Source organism: Syngnathus typhle, linkage group LG22 (assembly GCF_033458585.1).
Source record: "Syngnathus typhle isolate RoL2023-S1 ecotype Sweden linkage group LG22, RoL_Styp_1.0, whole genome shotgun sequence".
NCBI lineage: Eukaryota > Metazoa > Chordata > Actinopteri > Syngnathiformes > Syngnathidae > Syngnathus > Syngnathus typhle.
The window spans coordinates 3,656,152-3,674,005 of NC_083759.1; the positions used below are offsets into that span (position 1 = coordinate 3,656,152).

Genomic DNA, 17,854 nt, shown 5'->3' on the forward strand with positions numbered 1-17,854 from the left:
GCTTGTGAAATACAAGATTCAGGCACGACTGGATGCGATCGGTGGTGCGAGCGCTTTTTTCCTCCTCAGTCCGGCTCGTCATCGTCTGGGCTGTCCATCCTGATGTATCTCAGAAGAACTCAGGGAGTGGTCTTACATAAGTAAACAAGATGGCTGTGATGATGCAGCAGCATCACCGCTCACCAAGGTTCGCCTTCTCGATTTCGTTCCTGCTCCTCCTGCTTCTGTGCATCTTGCAACCGATCCACACTCGCATGTCGGCTATATCGGATTTAAAATCCAAAATATCAGGAGTGGAGGAGCTTCTGGAGGAGTTTCGCAAGCAGCTCCAGCAGGACCAAACGTATCGGCCGAGCGAGGTGGCCGATTCCTGCGTAAGCGACTTCAGATCGGTCCGGGAGAGCATCATCCGGGCTAAGGCCTCCATCGAACAGGGGGCTACTTTCCTCATGGCGCCGGAGCGAGTGTACACCTGGAGGGACTGCGTGCACGCTTGCTGCGCGCAGCCTCACTGCACCGTCGCGGTGGTCCAAGAGGAGCCGAGGCAGGCCGGGGACAGCCTCAACTGCTATTTATTCAATTGCACCTATAAGAGCCAAAATGTCTGCTCCTTCGCTCCGCAGCCCGGTTTCGCCTCGCATAGCCGCTTGGTGAACGTCACGCTACCTGATGATGCACAAGGTAAGGACCCTCATAGTGTTTTGGATCAAAAGTAGTCTCACACTGTTCTCAAAATTTGTGAAAAATGTCTCTCGTTTTTATGCAATTTAAAAATTCTGTATGGTAAAATGTCTGTTAGAAAATATGACCTTGATACGACCTATATAGTTCTCACAATCACACGATCTGAACATTTATTAACCGCTAACTCCAATCTTGAGATTATCCAGTGTGTTAATGATTGACGTTTTCGAGCTGCCCCGATCAACAACATGATCGCGAGTTGTGTTAAAAAAAAAAAAAAAAAAAGATTTGTTTGTATTCTGAAGGGAATAAACCAATAAAATATATGTTTCAATACAATACACCATAAATTACATTTGTTGGAACCTTCTAATTTTTTTCTTTTTATGCTGCAGAGGTTGACGAGCCCCCTCGCTGTGATGCAGGACAAGACGTTGTAATCCAGCTGCCCACCGACTGGGCTGTTTTGGACGGCCGCGACAGTGTGGACGACCGTGGGATCAATAGCTTCGACTGGATTCTCGTTAAGGGGGACCCAGCTATCACTATGAAGGTCAGTGACTCTGCAATTAATTGAATGGGATTTTAAAAAAAGCTTTAAAACAGAAGAATAAACACACAGTTTGCCTTTGCAGTGTGCAGAGACTCACTCAGCATCAGGTTACATTTGTTCGCTTCTGTTCAGTCAATAGAGAAGCTCCATAATGCATGGCAAAAGAGTTTATTATATACACACCAGCTATAAGAGGCAACCACAAGGTCAACATGTTCTGCTTGAAACTCCAAGTAAACACATTAGGCTGAAAATACAAAGCCCAGAGAGTCATATGTGGATTTTTGCAGACGACTCATCCGGGACTTCTGAAGATCACTGGCCTGCAGGAAGGCGTCTACACGTTCCAGATGACTGTTATCGACACAGCGGGTCAAAAGACGTCTGACAATGTGTCTGTTACGGTGTTGGCACCCAAACGTCAAGCAGAAGGCAATGACTTCACTTATATTTAAAATTGATATTCAATTGTGAATTTAAATTAATTTTGTTGGCAGTGTGTACCGGCCATTGCTCAAACTACCAGTTCAAATGCGATGACGGCTGCTGTATTGACATCACCTTTGCCTGTGATGGGAAGCAACATTGTCCAGATAGATCAGATGAAGACTTCTGCCCAAATTGTAAGAAAACACTCATATTTCCTTCCCCGTATAAGAAGCTGACTTTTTGATTCCTTGCTTAGTTGATGCCAGCAGGAAATCCGTGACCCACGCTGAAGGTCTGCCAATCCATCAGGTTCCAGTGACACACACTGTGGATAGTTTTGTTCTCCAGACTGGATCCAGGAAGACCAATGACAACAGTAGACCTCAGGAAAGGAGCAGGGTCACACCTCCACCCAGTCTGCAGCAGAATTCAAACAGTCAAGGTAGGTGACACGGTTTTAATATATATAATTATTATTACAATAGCAACAATGATCCAGGTCTTGTACTACAAATTATTAGATTGTCCATTGTTTCGTGTTTATCCACACACAGAAGCAGATGGAGCCCATGTAGGCAGCCACTGAGTCATGGCACTGAACGCTTAAATGCTGGCAAAGCTGCAATCCATGAGAAAACAGTTCTTTGCTTGCAGACTTGCTGGGCTTTGGAACAAAAGCGTCTCTGTCCCCTTCTGCCATCCGATCCCTGAATAAGGACATAAGCAAAAAAAAAAAAAAGTCATTTACCGTGTTTCTGTCTCTGTAGACCCATGTTCCACCGCTCCAGTTGTTGGACCTTGTAAAGGCACTTTTGCACGCTGGTACTATGACCATGAAGCAGGAGAATGTAAACACTTCCTCTATGGAGGTTGCCAGGGCAACCATAACAACTATCTCCAGGAATCAGACTGCGTCAGCGAATGTATACAGAAAAGTGAGCTTTCATTTTAATTTTTTGGACTACCGTATTTTCCGGACTATAAGGCGCACCGGACTATAGGGCGCACCTTCAATGAATGGCCCATTTTAAAACTTTGTCCTTATATAAGGCGCACCGGACTATAAGGCGCACTATTAATGCATTGTGTCAGATTTTGAATCCAAATCAAATCATTCTCCATTTTATCTTTTTTATTTCAACTTCAGATGCAACAAATGACTTTATAATCACAAAATAATGATCCATAGTCTTTTTGATTCATGATTCGTAGTCTTCAGCGGGCCACTTATGATTGATTTCATGACACAATGCTTCTGGCCAGTTTAAATTTAGGAATTTGGTCCATATATAAGGCGCAGCGTACTATAAGGCGGCTTTTGAGAAAATTTGAGGTTTTTAGGTGCCCCTTATAGTCTGGAAAATACGGTACATTTTGTTACTGATATGAGTCAATATGTTTGTTTTTGGCATTGTTGTTTAGGTCCAGGTTTTAAACCAGCTACCGTGGCTCCTCCTATCACCAAGCAGACTGAAATAGGTAGGATGGGTTGTTTCTGATTTTTGGAATCTCTTTTTAATTTGTTATTGTACTTTTTTGAAGCTGCTCCTAAGGTCTCACAGAGCCAAGAGAGTGACATCCCATTTTCCAAACAGTTTCCAGGAAAGGGAGGCCATCCGGTCCCTGAATCAGGTCAGAACCAGGTCCGATGTGTTTCATGTTTATCTCTAACTTGCATCCCCACCTGCTTCTCTCCACTACCAGGCGCCATCCTTCCACTGACTCTGGGTCTGATCATCACCGCCCTCCTGCTTCTCATGATTGCCTGTCGCCTGAGACTCGTTCGCCACAAGCTGAAGAAGGCGAGGCCACTCACCACGGAGGAGTCCGACTACCTCATCAATGGCATGTACCTGTAAACACAGAATCTCTTGACAATTCTAAGCTGGGAAATAGAAAGGATGGAGCCATCAGAGCTGAACTTTTTAAAGTTGCACTGCATTTTTCCTGTAGCCTAACGTCTGTAATTAGTTTCATGTGAGCTTGGAAACGTCCCATCCTGCTCTTCTTCTATGCCTGATGCTTCTACACTGAAACTGATCCGAAGGGACACAAAGCCAGTAACGTCTTTTGATGCTTTTGAGTTTGTAAATGGATGAAAGAATTCAAACATCATCTATTGGAATTGTATAGAGTTGGTCACTCATTTAGCTTACTAAATCCACTCTAGTTCATCCCAAAGGTCATTTGGTTAAGGTCAGGGCATGAAAGAACTTGCTTTCATTTTGGCAGACATATTTTCCTTCAATGGAATCAAAGATAATAGATTCTTATTTGTTTGTATTAGGGATGCAAAACCCAGTACCAGCATCTTTTTATGGTATCAGTGCTCGCAATATTTATCAATACCAGTATGGTCCGCCCTATTGTGATCAATTTACAATAAGGAACTAAAAAATCAAAATGAGAATAGAAAATCATTCAAAACAAAAATTATTTTGATTATACTAATTCAAAAGTCATTTTAAGAAAATTGATATATTGAAATGTAAAGGTCATTTTAAAATTATATCATTGTTTTTGGAGGAAATTTTAGGTATCAAAAGTACTAATGGTATCGGTGCTTGGTATCAGTATCGATGACTACTCAAAAACTCGTACCGGTCTGAAAAAAAAGTGTTATTGAACATCCCTAGTTTATATTTGACATCTGTACAAAACTCTACTGTGCCATTTTTCTGCTCGCAATATGTGAAACTGACCTGTGGATAGAAATGTAGATACACTGAGTAGTGGATTGGTACACCAAGCCATAATAAAATAGTCAAATACTTGTCCAACTCTGCAATGCATCTTTGCAAAGCTTTGGGTATCATGGTATTTAAAAAAAAAAAAAAAATTACTCTTACCCTAAGTGGTAACTTTCTGAAAACAAAACAAAGATCCAAAGCCAAACCACAAGCTAACTCTTTATTGTCATATGCCATTCCAGAAATCATGACAATCACTCAGTTCACTCCAAATAAAATGTGCTTAAAGTTTTTCCCTCAAGACATTCATTTATGACAGCTTGTTTTGGCAAAGCAGTGACTGTGAAAAAAATCACCAGAGGGGCTTGCATTTGATGTTTCTTGGAAGCGCATCTTTGCCATGCACGTGTTGGTGTTCCGTTTTCTTTGGATGAAAACTATTGCCGGTATTGTACCCCGACTGCATCGCTAGGCTGTAGTATAACATGGTCTTGGGTGCTGCAATTATTTGGGGCTCATCAGCTAATACTGCAATCAGTGTCTGTGTGGGAGGGGGAGGGTGGCTCATCTATTAGCAGAGGAATTGAAACTGCAGTGATGTGGATCACCTAATAGGCTCAAGCTTTAAAGTCCAACATTCTTCTTTTGACGCAGAAATACTATGGCTGACTGCATTCAAAATAAGGAAACGGCAACAGAAAATATTATTCAGGTACAGCTTAAAGCGTTTTTTTTCCCCTCCCTCTTCAGTCCATCACGCTTAGTGAATAAACTTAAATAAGTCGTTGTGTGTAATGCTTTTGGAATCCCCCCCCCCCCCCCCGCAAGTCTGTTTTTTTTTCGGTCCAGGTTCGATATTACAAAGGTGGCTTATGGACTGTCTTCCTGTTCAGAGTTCATCCCTGCAGGAAACACAAGTTGTGGATGTTAGACAAGGTGGAAAAAGGCAAAATAACGCTTTGAAAATGAGCTCGAAATTGAAAAATGTACATACAATCCAAACTGGTCAGTGTTGTCTACATCTCACAGAGCAGAAGATCAAATAAAAGATAGTTGGCACGTTCCAAATGATTATTGCTGGGGGGGGGGGGGGGGGGGTCATGCTCACTAAGCCCAAAGACAAGCCTTCACAGTGTTTTTTTTTTCAAGTTTTGTTAGTCGAGCGGGTATGATTTACCCACCGATGTGTGATTTTTTTAAAAAGAAAAAAAAGAGAGCGAGAGGTAACGTGCAGCTACTTGGCATGGTATGGAAGAAGCAAAATATGTCAGCAAGCAGCAAAATGCAGCCTCTTGTGATCCCTTGCCTGCTCCAAGCCATGCCCATTTCACCTTTTCCGCTGTGAGAAGGAGAGGATGGAAGGGAGGGAGGGGAGAAGAAGGGAGTCACTTCCACCTGGACCACTGCTTGTCTTTGTCCGTTAAAGGCACATAGATCACCCCCATCAGGGGTTTCATTTTGGTGCTGCCATCCTCCATCTTGTCGTATTGCTCTAACATCTGGTTCCCCCCTGCCGGGCCTACGGGCAGAATGAGACGGCCGCCGGGCTTCAACTGCTCCAGAAGCTGTGAAAGGAATACAAAGATTTGTTCTGGACCTTGGAGGTTCTACTAGATTTCCAACTCTGACATACAGCTTCGGGGACCGTTGCTGCTGCTGCTCCAACATGGATGGCGTCGTAAGGCGCCTCTTCTGTGTAGCCCAATCGTCCGTCTCCGACTGAAAAACACAAGACGGGACCATTTATAGACGCATCGTCTTCACGTGACCTTTATTAGCACGCAACTTTTTAGCGTCACTCTTCCCGACGTGATCAAACTGGGGTCGTCTTTCTTCACGTTGGTAACGGCGTCGTCGACCAGCTCTTTAATGTGGTCAATGCCGACAACTTTCCCTTCGGGGCCTACCTGCGAAGGGCAAAATAGGATGTGTGGCACAATTTACAAGCCGACGTTGCATTTGATGCGTCGCGTGTGGCTCACCATTCGTGCAAAGCAAACCGAAAGGATTCCGCTGCCGGAGCCCACGTCCAGGGCTTTGGCACCCTCGTGCAGCTGCTCTTGTAAAAGCTCCAGGGCATACGCATGCTGAGTGGGCACATAGAGACACAATTGAGTGAGCTTGGATTCGAAAGGGCTTGTCACCAAGATAGCTGAGGTCAAAGGTCTCATTAAGATTGACTGGGTGAACTCATACCATATGCGGGGCGCTGATGGTTGCTTGGAAGCCTTTTAGGTTCAAAGAGAAGCAGGTTAGTATATTTATTGGAGGGATTTCGATACTCCAGTAGACATACCTATTGACTGCGGCGAGTCCATGTAAGGGTTACATCTAGAGTAATGAGCCCGGTCTGTCGCCAGCATGACTTCATAGACCTTGTCGGACTTGATGATGCCATTTTCTAAAGATGCAAAATGGAGCAAATACATGACATCGCGTAAAAGCAGTTAAATAGCATGCCGGTGAGTAATGGTGAAGACAATAGGATTTATTATATATTGATGCAAAAGTATCCATCCTCATTAGTAATAATAGTAATAAATCTGATGTTTCTAGTTAAATGCGTCTTGGCTGGATAGACGTTGGAAAGTAGGGTTCAGAACAATTTGGCCTCATTGCAATACAGACATCCAGTGCAGGTTTTCAGCTGTCAGTGTCATTCAGGCAGGAGTCAAGTGGATGTCACTTTGATAGCATCAGTGAATGTGGGCAGAGTGCCTTGCCTGCAACCGTTGCCTCTCCTCCAGCGTCCCCAAATGACGCACATAAAGCTAACGAGCTCATTGAACCAAACGCCTAAAAGTATGACCTTGAATAGCCATTTTTTTGTGTCCTCTACCACGCAGGCGTGCGCCATGCAAAACGACAGGAGCGTGGTTTGTTCGAAAGGGGTGGAGAAACGTAACAACATGCCACTTAGCATAGCAACCAGCTAGCCCCCCACTTGTGAACTAAAACCTCCAAAATTAAAGCGGCTCCAGGGAACATTCGCGTTTGCCGTAAATAGCTGCTGCTGTCCCAAGCATGCAAACTTACTGCGCAGGTTGTTGACGAGTTCTGCGTGGCTAGCTCCTCCAGATTTCCACGCCATTATTAGGCAGACTTTGCGGGCTAAGTAGACAGCAGCCGTCAGTGCCGCGCCTGCGCCAAGTGTTTTGCCGAGGAAGGTGGCAACCTCCAAAGCAGACGGAGCAGCCGATACGTCACCAGACATTCACGGTGAAGCTACAGCGGGGCAGCTCGTCTTTCACGCAATATGCTGCAGAGTGGTGTCATTTCATGAGAAATAAATATTGAAATAATCCCTCTTCTACGAGGTTATTTCCACGTCGCTCACTCGTTGGATTGAGATTTATAGATGTAGTGATGACTATGACCGCTAGGGAGAGCGCTTGTTTGCCTGGAATGAAGTTTGTCCTAATGGATGTCCCGTAGCGTAATGTTCATTGAAGCGGTTGAGGCTAATGTGTTTGACGTTGAAAGCTAAAGCTAACTACAGTAAACGTGCATTTTGCAAAAAAAAAAAGAAAACCTAACTACTCTGCTCTAATGGAAAGTAGTAATGCAAAATACGTCTCTCAGAAAATCAGTAAAGTCAGATGGCGACCTGTATCACGTTCGTCTCTTCAGCAACCCGAAATCTTTGCGACTGGCTCTTGGGATAACGAGGTTAGTCGTTTATTTATATTAACATGAGTGATTTATTATTATTTTTTTTTATGTCGTGGTGTTGAACCACGAATTCGATGCGTTTTGTGAGTGTCAGAGCTGTGTGATGGTCTCGTGTTTATTTCGTACAATCGTCACTCAGCTCATGTGTTGAAAATGCAAACCAGAAATTGAGTTAGTGTTCAACCTCTGGTCAAAAGAAATATGGATCTACTCCAATTGTGTTACATTATATCCTTTCTTGATTTTAAAACAAAACTTCTGTCTTTATAGCACAACACAGTTTCTATTTGGACTATTGGAAATAATGGATTTTCTTCTATGGAAGAGGGAGTCGACATAGACCCAAAGCTACTGTGTGAACATAAGCATGAGGGAGATGTTCTTGATCTTCAAGTAAGTTGCTCATTTACCTTGTCTTTATAAGCCACTGTATCTATTTTGTCTTAATGTAGCATGACACCATTTTCTCCAGTTTCTAGACCAAGACAGATTCATCACAGCATCATCAACCGGAGGCGTTACCATATTCCGCTACAACCATAACAATCAGGTACAAGCATTATTGGTGGAAGTGTAATTCAAGTACAGATTTTGTATCATATGGCCATGGAAGGTAGAGAGTAAACTCTAAGGTCAAACTGTCTTCAGATTATTATTATTATTTTTTTTGCCCACAGGTACTATCCGTTTTACGCCAGTGGGCAGAAGCACATCATTACCCTTGCAACAATGCCCCGTGTACTAGTGTGGCGTGCAGCAGCCCCGAGATTGTTTCTGTAGGTGAAGACGGCAGGATTATTGTCTACAGAGCTGACCAGGAAGCAATCAGTCGTATCATAGGTTAGCTCCAGAATCCGGTTCCTGCTCTGCCCGCATCATTTCAATACCGAACATTCTTTTGTACATTTTATAGAGAATGCAGATAGCAGCACAATTCATGCTGTGACTTACTTGAGAACAACTGAGATCCTGACGGTCAATTCCATCGGCCAACTCAAGATGTGGGATTTCAGGCAACAGAGCAACTCCCCATCGCAGATTTTTTCCATGTAAGATTCCACAAGTCAGTAGCATCAGTTTATCATAACAGGAGGATATGATTATAGCATTGTGATTTCAGGTCAGGAGATCTAGTCCCCCTGAACTGTGTGGACACACATCCAAACCAGCAGCACATTGTGGCCACGGGAGGCCAGAATGGAATGCTCTATGTTTGGGATGTCAGGCAAAGCAACACGCCTTTGTCACTCATGGAGGCGCACTCGGCTGAAAGTAGGATTTTTTGTTATTAATACTTGTGGCACTTTTCATATCAAATTTATTTATATTATCTTTTGTCTGCAGTGTGGGAAGTCCATTTCCATCCAATGAACCCTGATCATCTGTTCACGTGCTCAGAGGACGGATCACTGCTTCACTGGGAGACATCAGCTTCAGACATGCCAACCTTCTTGCAAGGCAAGTTTGATAAACAGTGGATAGTTTTTGATTTTTTTCTCGGCCGTAAAACGTCTGCCATGTCAGCTCGACTCGTGTTGTCATATAATCAACCTCAGAAATCTAGTTTTACAACGATACTAAGTGGCATTTTTAATTGCTTTTTCCCAGGTGCTAGAAACAACAGCATTGTGTCGCGCAGTGCGACGGCCCCAGCTGGGGGCAACCAGTCCCTCATTGACGCATGGCTCAGCGGAGACTCAAGTAAAGGGCGTCTGGAGACAACTCACATGCTGCCCAGCCAAACGCTGTCCGTCAACAGTTTGGATGTACTTGGACAGTGTCTCGTGTGCGGGACTGATGGAGAGGCTATTTTTGTAAACAGACAGGTCCCAGTTTAGAGGCTTTGCAAATCAGATCATGTTGATGTTGAATCACAATGCATATTCATTTGTAAAATTCCGTGATGCTTCCTGAAGTCTTTGTTAATCATTCCAAGCTGAATATTTTACATATTTTTGTATAAATGCCAATTCAATAAATTTTGAACTGAATAAATCAACTTTTGTGATTTTATGACATTTTTATTTTGGACATTTCAGATTTTTTTATTTTTACTTCAAAATAATTGACACATCCCAAGTCATTTTATTTATACATGTGTATTTATTTACAAAGTGATGATAAATAGTGCCGATATTACGAAAACAACCAGCATCCGGGTACTTTGTAAAAAGCTCTTGTTCAATTCTTGTCACTTATACATCCTGCTAGACTTTCAAAGTAAAGGAGTTGCTTAACAAACGGACGAAGCAAGTCCCCCAAATTTTAATTGCTTGTTTCAAAACTACTGAATAATCGTATAATCCAAACAATGTTTGTCTGGATCACATGCTGAATTGCTGGATCAATTTTCGTTTGCCCTATCCCTTTTAATTTACAATAAGCGGAAGTGTTCTATAATTACTTCGTGCAACTTGCTCCCTGTACTTGTCATTCAGCTATTTCAGGAATTCAACAGCGAACGCTATCAGCTAGTTCGCCACAATAAGGACATTTTGTTCAAACGTTCTTACTAGTTGACGATACCAAATCGATCAACAATAAAACTTTATCTGGGAAAGGCACCGTTACTTACACTGGTGAGTTGTCAAGCGCGGCCGGCTAAGCGATTTAATGCAATTTATGCTGTTGCGAGCTAACATGCTAAGTACTCCGCAAGCTGTTGTTGCATTAGCTGAGCAGCAACACACATAGGCCGCGATGCTTGGGCTACTATTTTCTTACTTAATTGAGTCATTTTGTATATTTCGTTATATTTTATGATCGACGGAGAATTCACTATGAATTGCGCATTTGTTGATTACGCTTACCAATGACGCCAAAACAGATTTTGTGATCCACATTGTGCTCGGCATATGCTTGAGTCAAATTTTTTATTGCTATAATATTATTGCCCATCAAATTAACGGTGTTAATGTGTTCTCTGCATCCCCTTTGTCCAACCTGTTGGACCACTTGACAGATGCTCTGAACGCCTCATCACGAACGGTGCACTCATGTCAGGGTTATGTAAATGTGAGCTCGGTCTTTAACAAGACCCCCACCCCGCCCCCTTAGAACCTTGGCTGCATTGGTGTCAGCTCCTCTTCAGCTCCCTCGTCGTCTTCGTACATGCTCTTACATGAAGAGAGGAGAGAAACCAGAGGGCTACAGGCAGATGCGACCCAAAACATTCCCTGCCAGCAACTACAGCGGCAACAGCCAACATATGCTGCAAGAAATCCGGAATAGCTTGCGAAACCTGTCGAAGCCCCCCGACCCACCCAAAGTGGACTTTAGCAATAAAATGCTTCCAGAGGACCTAAGGCAACAGGGGCGCTCGTTCAACCCTAAGAACCCGCACCATAAGGCCTTGAGGGAGATCCGTGAGTCCCTGATGCCTTTTGCCAATGAGACCAGCACTTCAGGAGAGCTCAACAAACACATGGCGATGGAGCCTCCATTTGCTGGCTTTGAAGAGGTAGGAGGTGTTCAGTCAATGCAGAAAGATTCTCACATTCTGCACGTGCCACGGTGATTCATGATCACAAGCTGCATCTTGTTTTTCGGAATAGCTATTTGAAGTACGTTCAGAATGCCAAGTGGAATGACAAGTATGAAGACGACATCAAGTGTTATCAGTTCTATCTTCCTTTTGATGAAATTCATAAAGTAGCATTGAGTAGCGGAAGCAAGGAAATGAATGCTGAAATAGTAAAAATCAGATTGAACAGAAATTCATAGTTTATGTCCTAGCGGGTATTTTTTTTTTTTTAGTAAGCTATCCTTATGTGTTATTATATTGACCAATTTATTTTCCTTGTGCAGACCCCTGGTCACAGTGTGGTGACAGCAGTTGACTACTTGGCAAAGGTGACCTACCAGGACTCAATGAGGGAACAGATGGTTTCCGCCAACCCAAACACCGCATGCCTGAAAGCCCCAGGTGCGTTTCAACTGGGCCGCCCCACCCTACCCTGGCCATTTAATAAATGCTTTATGTAAAGAATCCATCGAAATAATCATTCTTCATGTGCTGTCCACAGGCGCTCCTCACATTCAGCAGTCACTACTGAGGAGGTCTAGCTGGAAAGGCTCGAAAGAATCCCTCGCTCCTCGCCATGCCATGATGTACCGCTCAGACAGTCCCGGCCCCCCTCCTGCCTTCCCGCAGGGACACCCCGGTAGCGGCCAGAGAGTCAATCCTCCCCTGCCGCCTCAGGTGCGCAGCGTCACGCCTCCTCCCAACCGCGGGCCGATGCCTTCGGCGTCTTCCTGGGACAGCAACCCGTCGACCAAGCGCTACTCTGGCAACATGGATTATCTAGTGCCTCGCATCTCCCCGGTGCCTCAGGGGGCCTGGGCTGACGGCTATCCGAGCGCATCGCCTCAGAACCAGCGTGGGATCAGCCCAGTGCCTATGGGCCACCAGCCCATCATCATGCAAAGCTCGGGGGGAAATAAGTTTACCTTCCCGTCCGGTTGGTCTCAGAATGGCTCAGCTCAGGCAGACTACATGGCAGGAGGCAACAGGCAACCGCCTCCCCCCTACCCGCTCAACCAGAGCAGCCGGCAGAGTCCCACCGACCAGCAGATGCAGGCCGGTGGGCCCGCTTCTTCGCCGTCGTACGTCAACGGCGGGAACATCCCTCAATCCCTGATGGTTCCCAATCGGAACAGCCACAACCTTGATATGTACAACATGGGGCCTCCCCATTCCTGGTCCCAAAGCCTCCTCGCCCCCAACCAGCCGTCTTCGTCGGGCAGTAGCGGCAACCAGGATCTGTCGCCGTCATGGCAGCACAACATGCTAGCGCGCTCCAATTCCTTCAACAGCAGAGCAGCCCACCCGGCCAGCTCGCAGCCGTCCGCCACCACCGTCACCGCCATCACGCAAGCTCCCATCCTGCAGCCCGTCAAAAGCATGCGAGTCCAGAAACCCGAACTGCACACGGCCGTCGCCCCCACGCACCCGCCGTGGATGCAGCAAGCAGCTCCCGCCGCCCCCGCTTACCCGGAGCCCTCGGTCCCCGTTCCTCAGATCGCCGTCGTAGCGGAGGTGCCCAGCTACCAGGGCCCCCCTCCGCCCTACCCCAAGCACCTCCTCCAACAGCAAGCTGCACCGTCACCCCCGGCGTACGACCAAGGGGCAGGGAAGCACGGCACCAGCAGAGAGGAGCCGGCTGAAGACGACAGCGCTTTGGGGGAGAAAGCAGCCGAAAGTTCCGAAGCCAACGCGGTGACAGAAAAGGAGAAGAAGCAGATCACCACGTCGCCCGTCCCCGTTCGTCGCAACCAGAAGGACGAGGAGCGCAGGGGGGAGTCGGGTCGTGTGGCTCTGTACTCCCCGCAGGCCTTTAAGTTCTTTATGGAGCAGCATGTGGAGAACATCCTGAAGAACCATCAGCAGCGTATCCGGAGGAGGAAACAGCTGGAGAGTGAGATGCAGAGGGTGAGAAATTGAACACAACCAATTTGTTAAAAATAAATCCTCTTTTTTCCTGCCGCTATGCGACACTTTCCAGCCTTTTGACTTCCTTTGTGGTCTTTTTCACGCTCTGCTGTTTTCCCTCGGCCCCTTCTTCCTCTCCCTTTCTCTTCGTGCTGTCACTAACAGCTGAGCTGAGAGGTAAAAGTATCGGATCGGGATGTTCTCAAACACACACTCCTCTCTCGGAGGCATGTTTGTTTCGCATGCCCCTTCATGTCTTCCTTTTTTTTTTTTAATTCATCTCAACTGCATTTTTGTATTGAGATACAGTGAGCCTGTGTTAATCCCGGGAATATGTCGGAATGTGTTTTTTGGAATTATAATTCCTCAGTGCTTCACTTTTACTCTGCGGCATGTACATTTGTCCAAATATGCCCGCTTCTTCTGCATTTTTTTTTTTTTTTACATTTCTAACCAGTACTGCATGTGTGTTCTCGTGTGATTATTTTGGCCACTTGCTGATTCGCGACTCTTGGCTACTTAGGTGGGCTTGTCGTCGGACGCCCAGGAGCAGATGCGTATGATGCTCTGCCAGAAGGAATCAAACTACATTCGGCTCAAGCGGGCCAAGATGGACAAGTGCATGTTCAAACGAATCAAGACCTTGGGCATCGGGGCCTTCGGCGAGGTATGCTTGGCTAGGAAAGAGGACACGGGAGCGCTGTACGCCATGAAGACCCTTCGCAAGAAGGACGTGCTGCTCAGGAACCAGGTGGCCCACGTGAAGGCCGAGAGGGACATCCTGGCCGAGGCCGACAACGAGTGGGTGGTGCGTCTCTACTATTCTTTCCAGGACCGGGACAACCTGTACTTTGTCATGGAGTACATCCCCGGCGGGGACATGATGAGCCTTCTCATCCGGCTCGGCATCTTCAAGGAGGAGCTGGCTCAGTTCTATATCGCCGAGCTCACCTGCGCCGTGGAGAGCGTCCACAAAATGGGCTTCATCCACCGCGACATTAAGCCGGACAACATTCTCATCGACCGAGACGGACACATAAAGCTCACCGACTTTGGCCTGTGCACTGGATTCCGCTGGACTCATGACTCCAAGTATTACCAGAGTGGTTAGTATCAGAGCTTAGTAGGAGTTTTTTTTTTTTTCCTTTGAGTTCTTCATGTTAATGGTGGAAACTGCAACAAAAGCATGATGTCAAAGTAGAACGACATATTGTGTCATTTGTATTGCAGGAGACCATGTCAGGCAGGACAGCATGGACTTCAGTAAGGAATGGGAGGACCCAGCCAACTGCCGCTGCACGGACCGCCTGAAGCCTCTCGAGCGGAGAAAAGCCCGACAGCACCAGCGCTGCTTGGCTCACTCGCTCGTGGGGACGCCCAACTACATTGCACCTGAAGTCCTGCTCAGAACAGGTACTTGGGTTGGCTTGGTCTTCATGACTGTTTGATGGAGAATGTCTGTCTTGTCGCGTAGGATACACCCAGCTGTGCGATTGGTGGAGCGTGGGCGTCATTTTGTACGAGATGGTCGTCGGGCAGCCTCCCTTTTTAGCGACCACGCCTCTGGAGACGCAGCTAAAGGTAGGTGGACCAAAAACGGACAGACGCTCCTAATGTTCCTGAGTTTAATGCGGTATCGCTGCCGTCCACCCAGGTGATTAACTGGAAGAGTACCCTCCACATCCCCCCGCCTGCCAAACTCAGTCCGGAGGCGTCGGACCTCATCGTGAAGCTGTGCCGCAGCCCCGAAGACCGCCTCGGCAGGAACGGCGCCGACGAAATCAAAGCCCACCCTTTCTTCAAGACCATCGACTTCTCCAACGACTTGCGGGAGCAAGCGGCGCCCTACGTCCCCACCATCGCCCACTCCACGGACACGTCCAACTTTGACCCCGTGGACCCCGAGAAGCTGTGGAGCGGCGACAGCGACGGCGAGGATGACCTCGGCGACACGGGCTGCTGGTTCCGCAACGGCAAGCACCCCGAGCACGCCTTCTACGAATTCACCTTCCGCCGCTTCTTTGACGACAACGGCCACCCGTACAGCTGCCCCAAGCCCATTGCGTACGAGGGCCTCAACGAGGACGAGGCGGATTCCGAGGGACCCGAGCCCGAGGTGCCAGCTCAGGTCAGAGATCTCGTCTACGTGTAGCAATCTGGACATGGTGGTGACACTTGCTTTCTGACTGGTACCGTGGTAGGACAGTGTGTGTGTAATAGGAACTGCTCACGTTGTTTTTTTTTTTTTAGAGTAATCTTAATCGGAAGATGAGCAAAAGCTTTTTAAAATAGATTCATACTGGTCATCCAGTTGAGTCAGTCATCAGCTAGTTGCTGTACACCCATATGACCTAATTTGGCATAAACTTCCCTCAAGCTCTTCTTTTTCCATTGGCTTCTCAACTGCTTAATTTATTGACAAAATCCCAACTGACACGGTTCACTTTTAGCGTGGGTACTTTGATTAAATCTTTATTAATTTATATTTGGACCGGCTGTCGCTACTGGGACCTTAGCGACGTACGTGACTGGTGGATGATTAAAATATTGATTGCTACATTTATTCACTGCGGTGCCTTTTTCTCCCCCCCCCCCCACCAAATATAGTTAATTCTCAGACTGGCATTAAATGTGTATGTAGAAGTAGACCATTGATTGAACTACAGTAGCTTTTTGTTTTATTTTTCTAATTTATACCCATATTTATAAATGAAGTTGTACACAGTTGATGTAAATATTTCTTTTCCCTGTCACTTCTTTTTTGTCCCCCTAAGGGCAGGCCCTCTTCAATGTCCACTACTGCTGGCTTTTACTTATTAGTATTGATAGTTCTACTTTATTCTCATCTCATCCAAAGCACTAAATATAAGCGTTTAGTCATTAGACACGTAGAAAACATTTTTTTTTTTTTAACTCTGAATGTAGTTTTTTTTTTTTCGACTTAATGGAGACCATTGGCCTTCTGCACTGGTTTTGTGTAGTCACACAAGATTGATAATTGTATATTTGTGTGTATACACTGTTGCTCTTGAGAGGTATGGGAAGAGGGTGATCAATAAAGAATGTTGAGAATGAAATTTAACACATGCAAAAACAGTATTGTATGATGAGTGGTGTGTCAAAAACTGAACAGACTTTTACAGCAGGGGTCCCCAACCACCGGGCTGCGGACCGGTCCGTGGGTCACTTGGTACCGGGCCGCGAGACTGCACAGGATTTTTAATTTATTTTTTTTAATCGACAATCAATTCAGGTCAAGACGCCAGTCGAGCCCGCAAAGCTAGCAAAAATGAGTAAGAATTTATTTTGAAAATTATAATTGTCTCGGTCACGTGACATGTCACGTCAGTCGAGCCCGCGAAGCTATCAAAAATGAGCAAGAAACAGATGTTTGGAAGGCTTCTTCGGAAAGGGAAAAAAGCCCAATGAAGAAACGGAAGAAAAGGCTACGACTTCTAAGATAAAGAAAGCTGCATTTAAAAGAACATTTCTGGAGTTCTACTTAAAATATGGATTTATCGCCACCGGTGATTGACGCGCCAAGCCCACTCAGGCTAGCTAACGACAGGTTAGCTAACGAGGCGCTAACGAGGCGCAAAACTGCTACGGCACATGGGGAGACCAATCATCCTGCATGAAGAGACAAACCTGAACCACTTCCGGTGTCATAGTCTCCGATTACGCCTAGATGGGACCGGCTCGTTCCTGAGAAACAAGCTCAGTGCTCCCACTAATTCAACGTAATGGTGAGTTATATTTATGTCGTTTATACTTGTTTTTATGCCAGTTGTATCATTTTATTTCATCGTATTTATACATGTTTTATGAGTGTATTATTTATTTATATGAATGTATTATTTAGTTATATATATATATATATAGGCCAGTCCGCGAAAATATTTCTGACACGTGACCTACTGGTGTCAAACTCAGGGCCCGGGGGCCAGATACGGCCCGCCACATCATTTTATGTGGCCCGCGAACCCAAATTGTGCATCTAATTCGTGTGTCATTACTAGAATTGCAAATTGTCTTCACTTTTAATATCTTTTCTAAAAAATATTTGACCAGTTTTTACTCATCTGATTTGAAAATGAGTTATTTGTCAGTTTGTTTTGTAGCTTTTATTGTATATAATGAGGTGCTTATACATTTGGGTTGACAGTCATAATGGCCCTCCAAAAGAAGCTATGACTACAATGTGGCCCGGGAAAAAAATGAGTTTGACACCCCTGACCGGTCCGTGGCGCTTAAAAGGTTGGGGACCACTGCTTAACAGATATTAAAGGCCACAAGATGGCAGTCTCCTTTCCTGTTCTTTGCATTGTTTGTCTGTCAGGCTTCTTCAAAGGGAGAGTCATTTTGTTTTATTAAACAGCGGTTAATTTCTTTTTA

At 45.6% G+C, this 17,854-nt stretch overlaps 4 protein-coding genes across 6 annotated transcripts; 3 read left to right on the forward strand and 1 right to left on the reverse strand.

Annotated features, from left to right (window-relative positions):
- The first annotated feature begins 12 nt into the window (after positions 1-12).
- On the forward strand, positions 13-5,152 carry lrp11 (low density lipoprotein receptor-related protein 11). The gene is made up of 9 exons (XM_061270568.1): positions 13-681; positions 1,080-1,237; positions 1,528-1,669; positions 1,735-1,860; positions 1,923-2,108; positions 2,434-2,601; positions 3,089-3,145; positions 3,209-3,298; positions 3,371-5,152. Exons 1-9 carry the CDS (start codon positions 150-152, stop codon positions 3,523-3,525), a joined length of 1,614 nt encoding a protein of 537 aa, XP_061126552.1. The 5' UTR covers positions 13-149; the 3' UTR covers positions 3,526-5,152.
- A 32-nt stretch (positions 5,153-5,184) lies between these two features.
- Positions 5,185-7,702, reverse strand: pcmt (protein-L-isoaspartate (D-aspartate) O-methyltransferase). Of its 2 annotated transcripts, none has more exons than XR_009711404.1 (8): positions 7,393-7,701; positions 6,653-6,757; positions 6,553-6,584; positions 6,339-6,443; positions 6,143-6,263; positions 5,990-6,075; positions 5,688-5,921; positions 5,185-5,258 (listed from the first exon to the last, which is right to left on the reverse strand). XR_009711404.1 is itself a non-coding variant. In XM_061270571.1 (8 exons), exons 1-8 carry the CDS (start codon positions 7,568-7,570, stop codon positions 5,246-5,248), a joined length of 810 nt encoding a protein of 269 aa, XP_061126555.1. In that variant the 5' UTR covers positions 7,571-7,702; the 3' UTR covers positions 5,185-5,245. The 2 variants fall into 2 exon arrangements, 1 of the variants encoding a protein (XP_061126555.1); XM_061270571.1 differs by having other exon boundaries at positions 5,752-5,921; positions 7,393-7,702.
- A 63-nt stretch (positions 7,703-7,765) lies between these two features.
- nup43 (nucleoporin 43) lies at positions 7,766-10,027 on the forward strand. Its single transcript, XM_061270570.1, has 8 exons — positions 7,766-8,025; positions 8,299-8,421; positions 8,501-8,578; positions 8,706-8,868; positions 8,942-9,077; positions 9,149-9,300; positions 9,373-9,486; positions 9,637-10,027. Exons 1-8 carry the CDS (start codon positions 7,906-7,908, stop codon positions 9,864-9,866), a joined length of 1,116 nt encoding a protein of 371 aa, XP_061126554.1. The 5' UTR covers positions 7,766-7,905; the 3' UTR covers positions 9,867-10,027.
- Positions 10,028-10,440: 413 nt separating this feature from the next.
- On the forward strand, positions 10,441-16,555 carry lats1 (large tumor suppressor kinase 1). Of its 2 annotated transcripts, XM_061269919.1 has the most exons (8): positions 10,441-10,607; positions 10,991-11,488; positions 11,836-11,953; positions 12,054-13,459; positions 13,983-14,565; positions 14,690-14,872; positions 14,934-15,040; positions 15,114-16,555. In XM_061269919.1, exons 2-8 carry the CDS (start codon positions 11,150-11,152, stop codon positions 15,609-15,611), a joined length of 3,234 nt encoding a protein of 1,077 aa, XP_061125903.1. In that variant the 5' UTR covers positions 10,441-10,607; positions 10,991-11,149; the 3' UTR covers positions 15,612-16,555. The 2 variants fall into 2 exon arrangements, with proteins under 2 accessions (XP_061125903.1, XP_061125904.1); XM_061269920.1 differs by lacking the exons at positions 13,983-14,565; positions 14,690-14,872; positions 14,934-15,040; positions 15,114-16,555 and adding an exon at positions 13,625-13,966.
- Positions 16,556-17,854: the final 1,299 nt, after the last annotated feature.

Coding starts and splice junctions, on each gene's coding strand:
- lrp11 (XM_061270568.1), top strand. CDS start 150: ATGGCTGTGATGATGCAGCAGCATCACCGCTCACCAAGGTTCGCCTTC. Junction 1,238..1,527: donor ACCCAGCTATCACTATGAAG/GTCAGTGACTCT, acceptor GGATTTTTGCAG/ACGACTCATCCGGGACTTCT. Junction 3,299..3,370: donor CCATCCGGTCCCTGAATCAG/GTCAGAACCAGG, acceptor CTCCACTACCAG/GCGCCATCCTTCCACTGACT.
- pcmt (XM_061270571.1), bottom strand. CDS start 7,570: ATGTCTGGTGACGTATCGGCTGCTCCGTCTGCTTTGGAGGTTGCCACC. Junction 6,758..7,392: donor ACTCGTCAACAACCTGCGCA/GTAAGTTTGCAT, acceptor TTGCATCTTTAG/AAAATGGCATCATCAAGTCC. Junction 5,922..5,989: donor CAGCAACGGTCCCCGAAGCT/GTATGTCAGAGT, acceptor TTCCTTTCACAG/CTTCTGGAGCAGTTGAAGCC.
- nup43 (XM_061270570.1), top strand. CDS start 7,906: ATGGAAAGTAGTAATGCAAAATACGTCTCTCAGAAAATCAGTAAAGTC. Junction 9,078..9,148: donor CCATCGCAGATTTTTTCCAT/GTAAGATTCCAC, acceptor TTGTGATTTCAG/GTCAGGAGATCTAGTCCCCC. Junction 9,487..9,636: donor CATGCCAACCTTCTTGCAAG/GCAAGTTTGATA, acceptor GCTTTTTCCCAG/GTGCTAGAAACAACAGCATT.
- lats1 (XM_061269919.1), top strand. CDS start 11,150: ATGAAGAGAGGAGAGAAACCAGAGGGCTACAGGCAGATGCGACCCAAA. Junction 13,460..13,982: donor TGGAGAGTGAGATGCAGAGG/GTGAGAAATTGA, acceptor TTGGCTACTTAG/GTGGGCTTGTCGTCGGACGC. Junction 14,873..14,933: donor TGAAGTCCTGCTCAGAACAG/GTACTTGGGTTG, acceptor CTTGTCGCGTAG/GATACACCCAGCTGTGCGAT.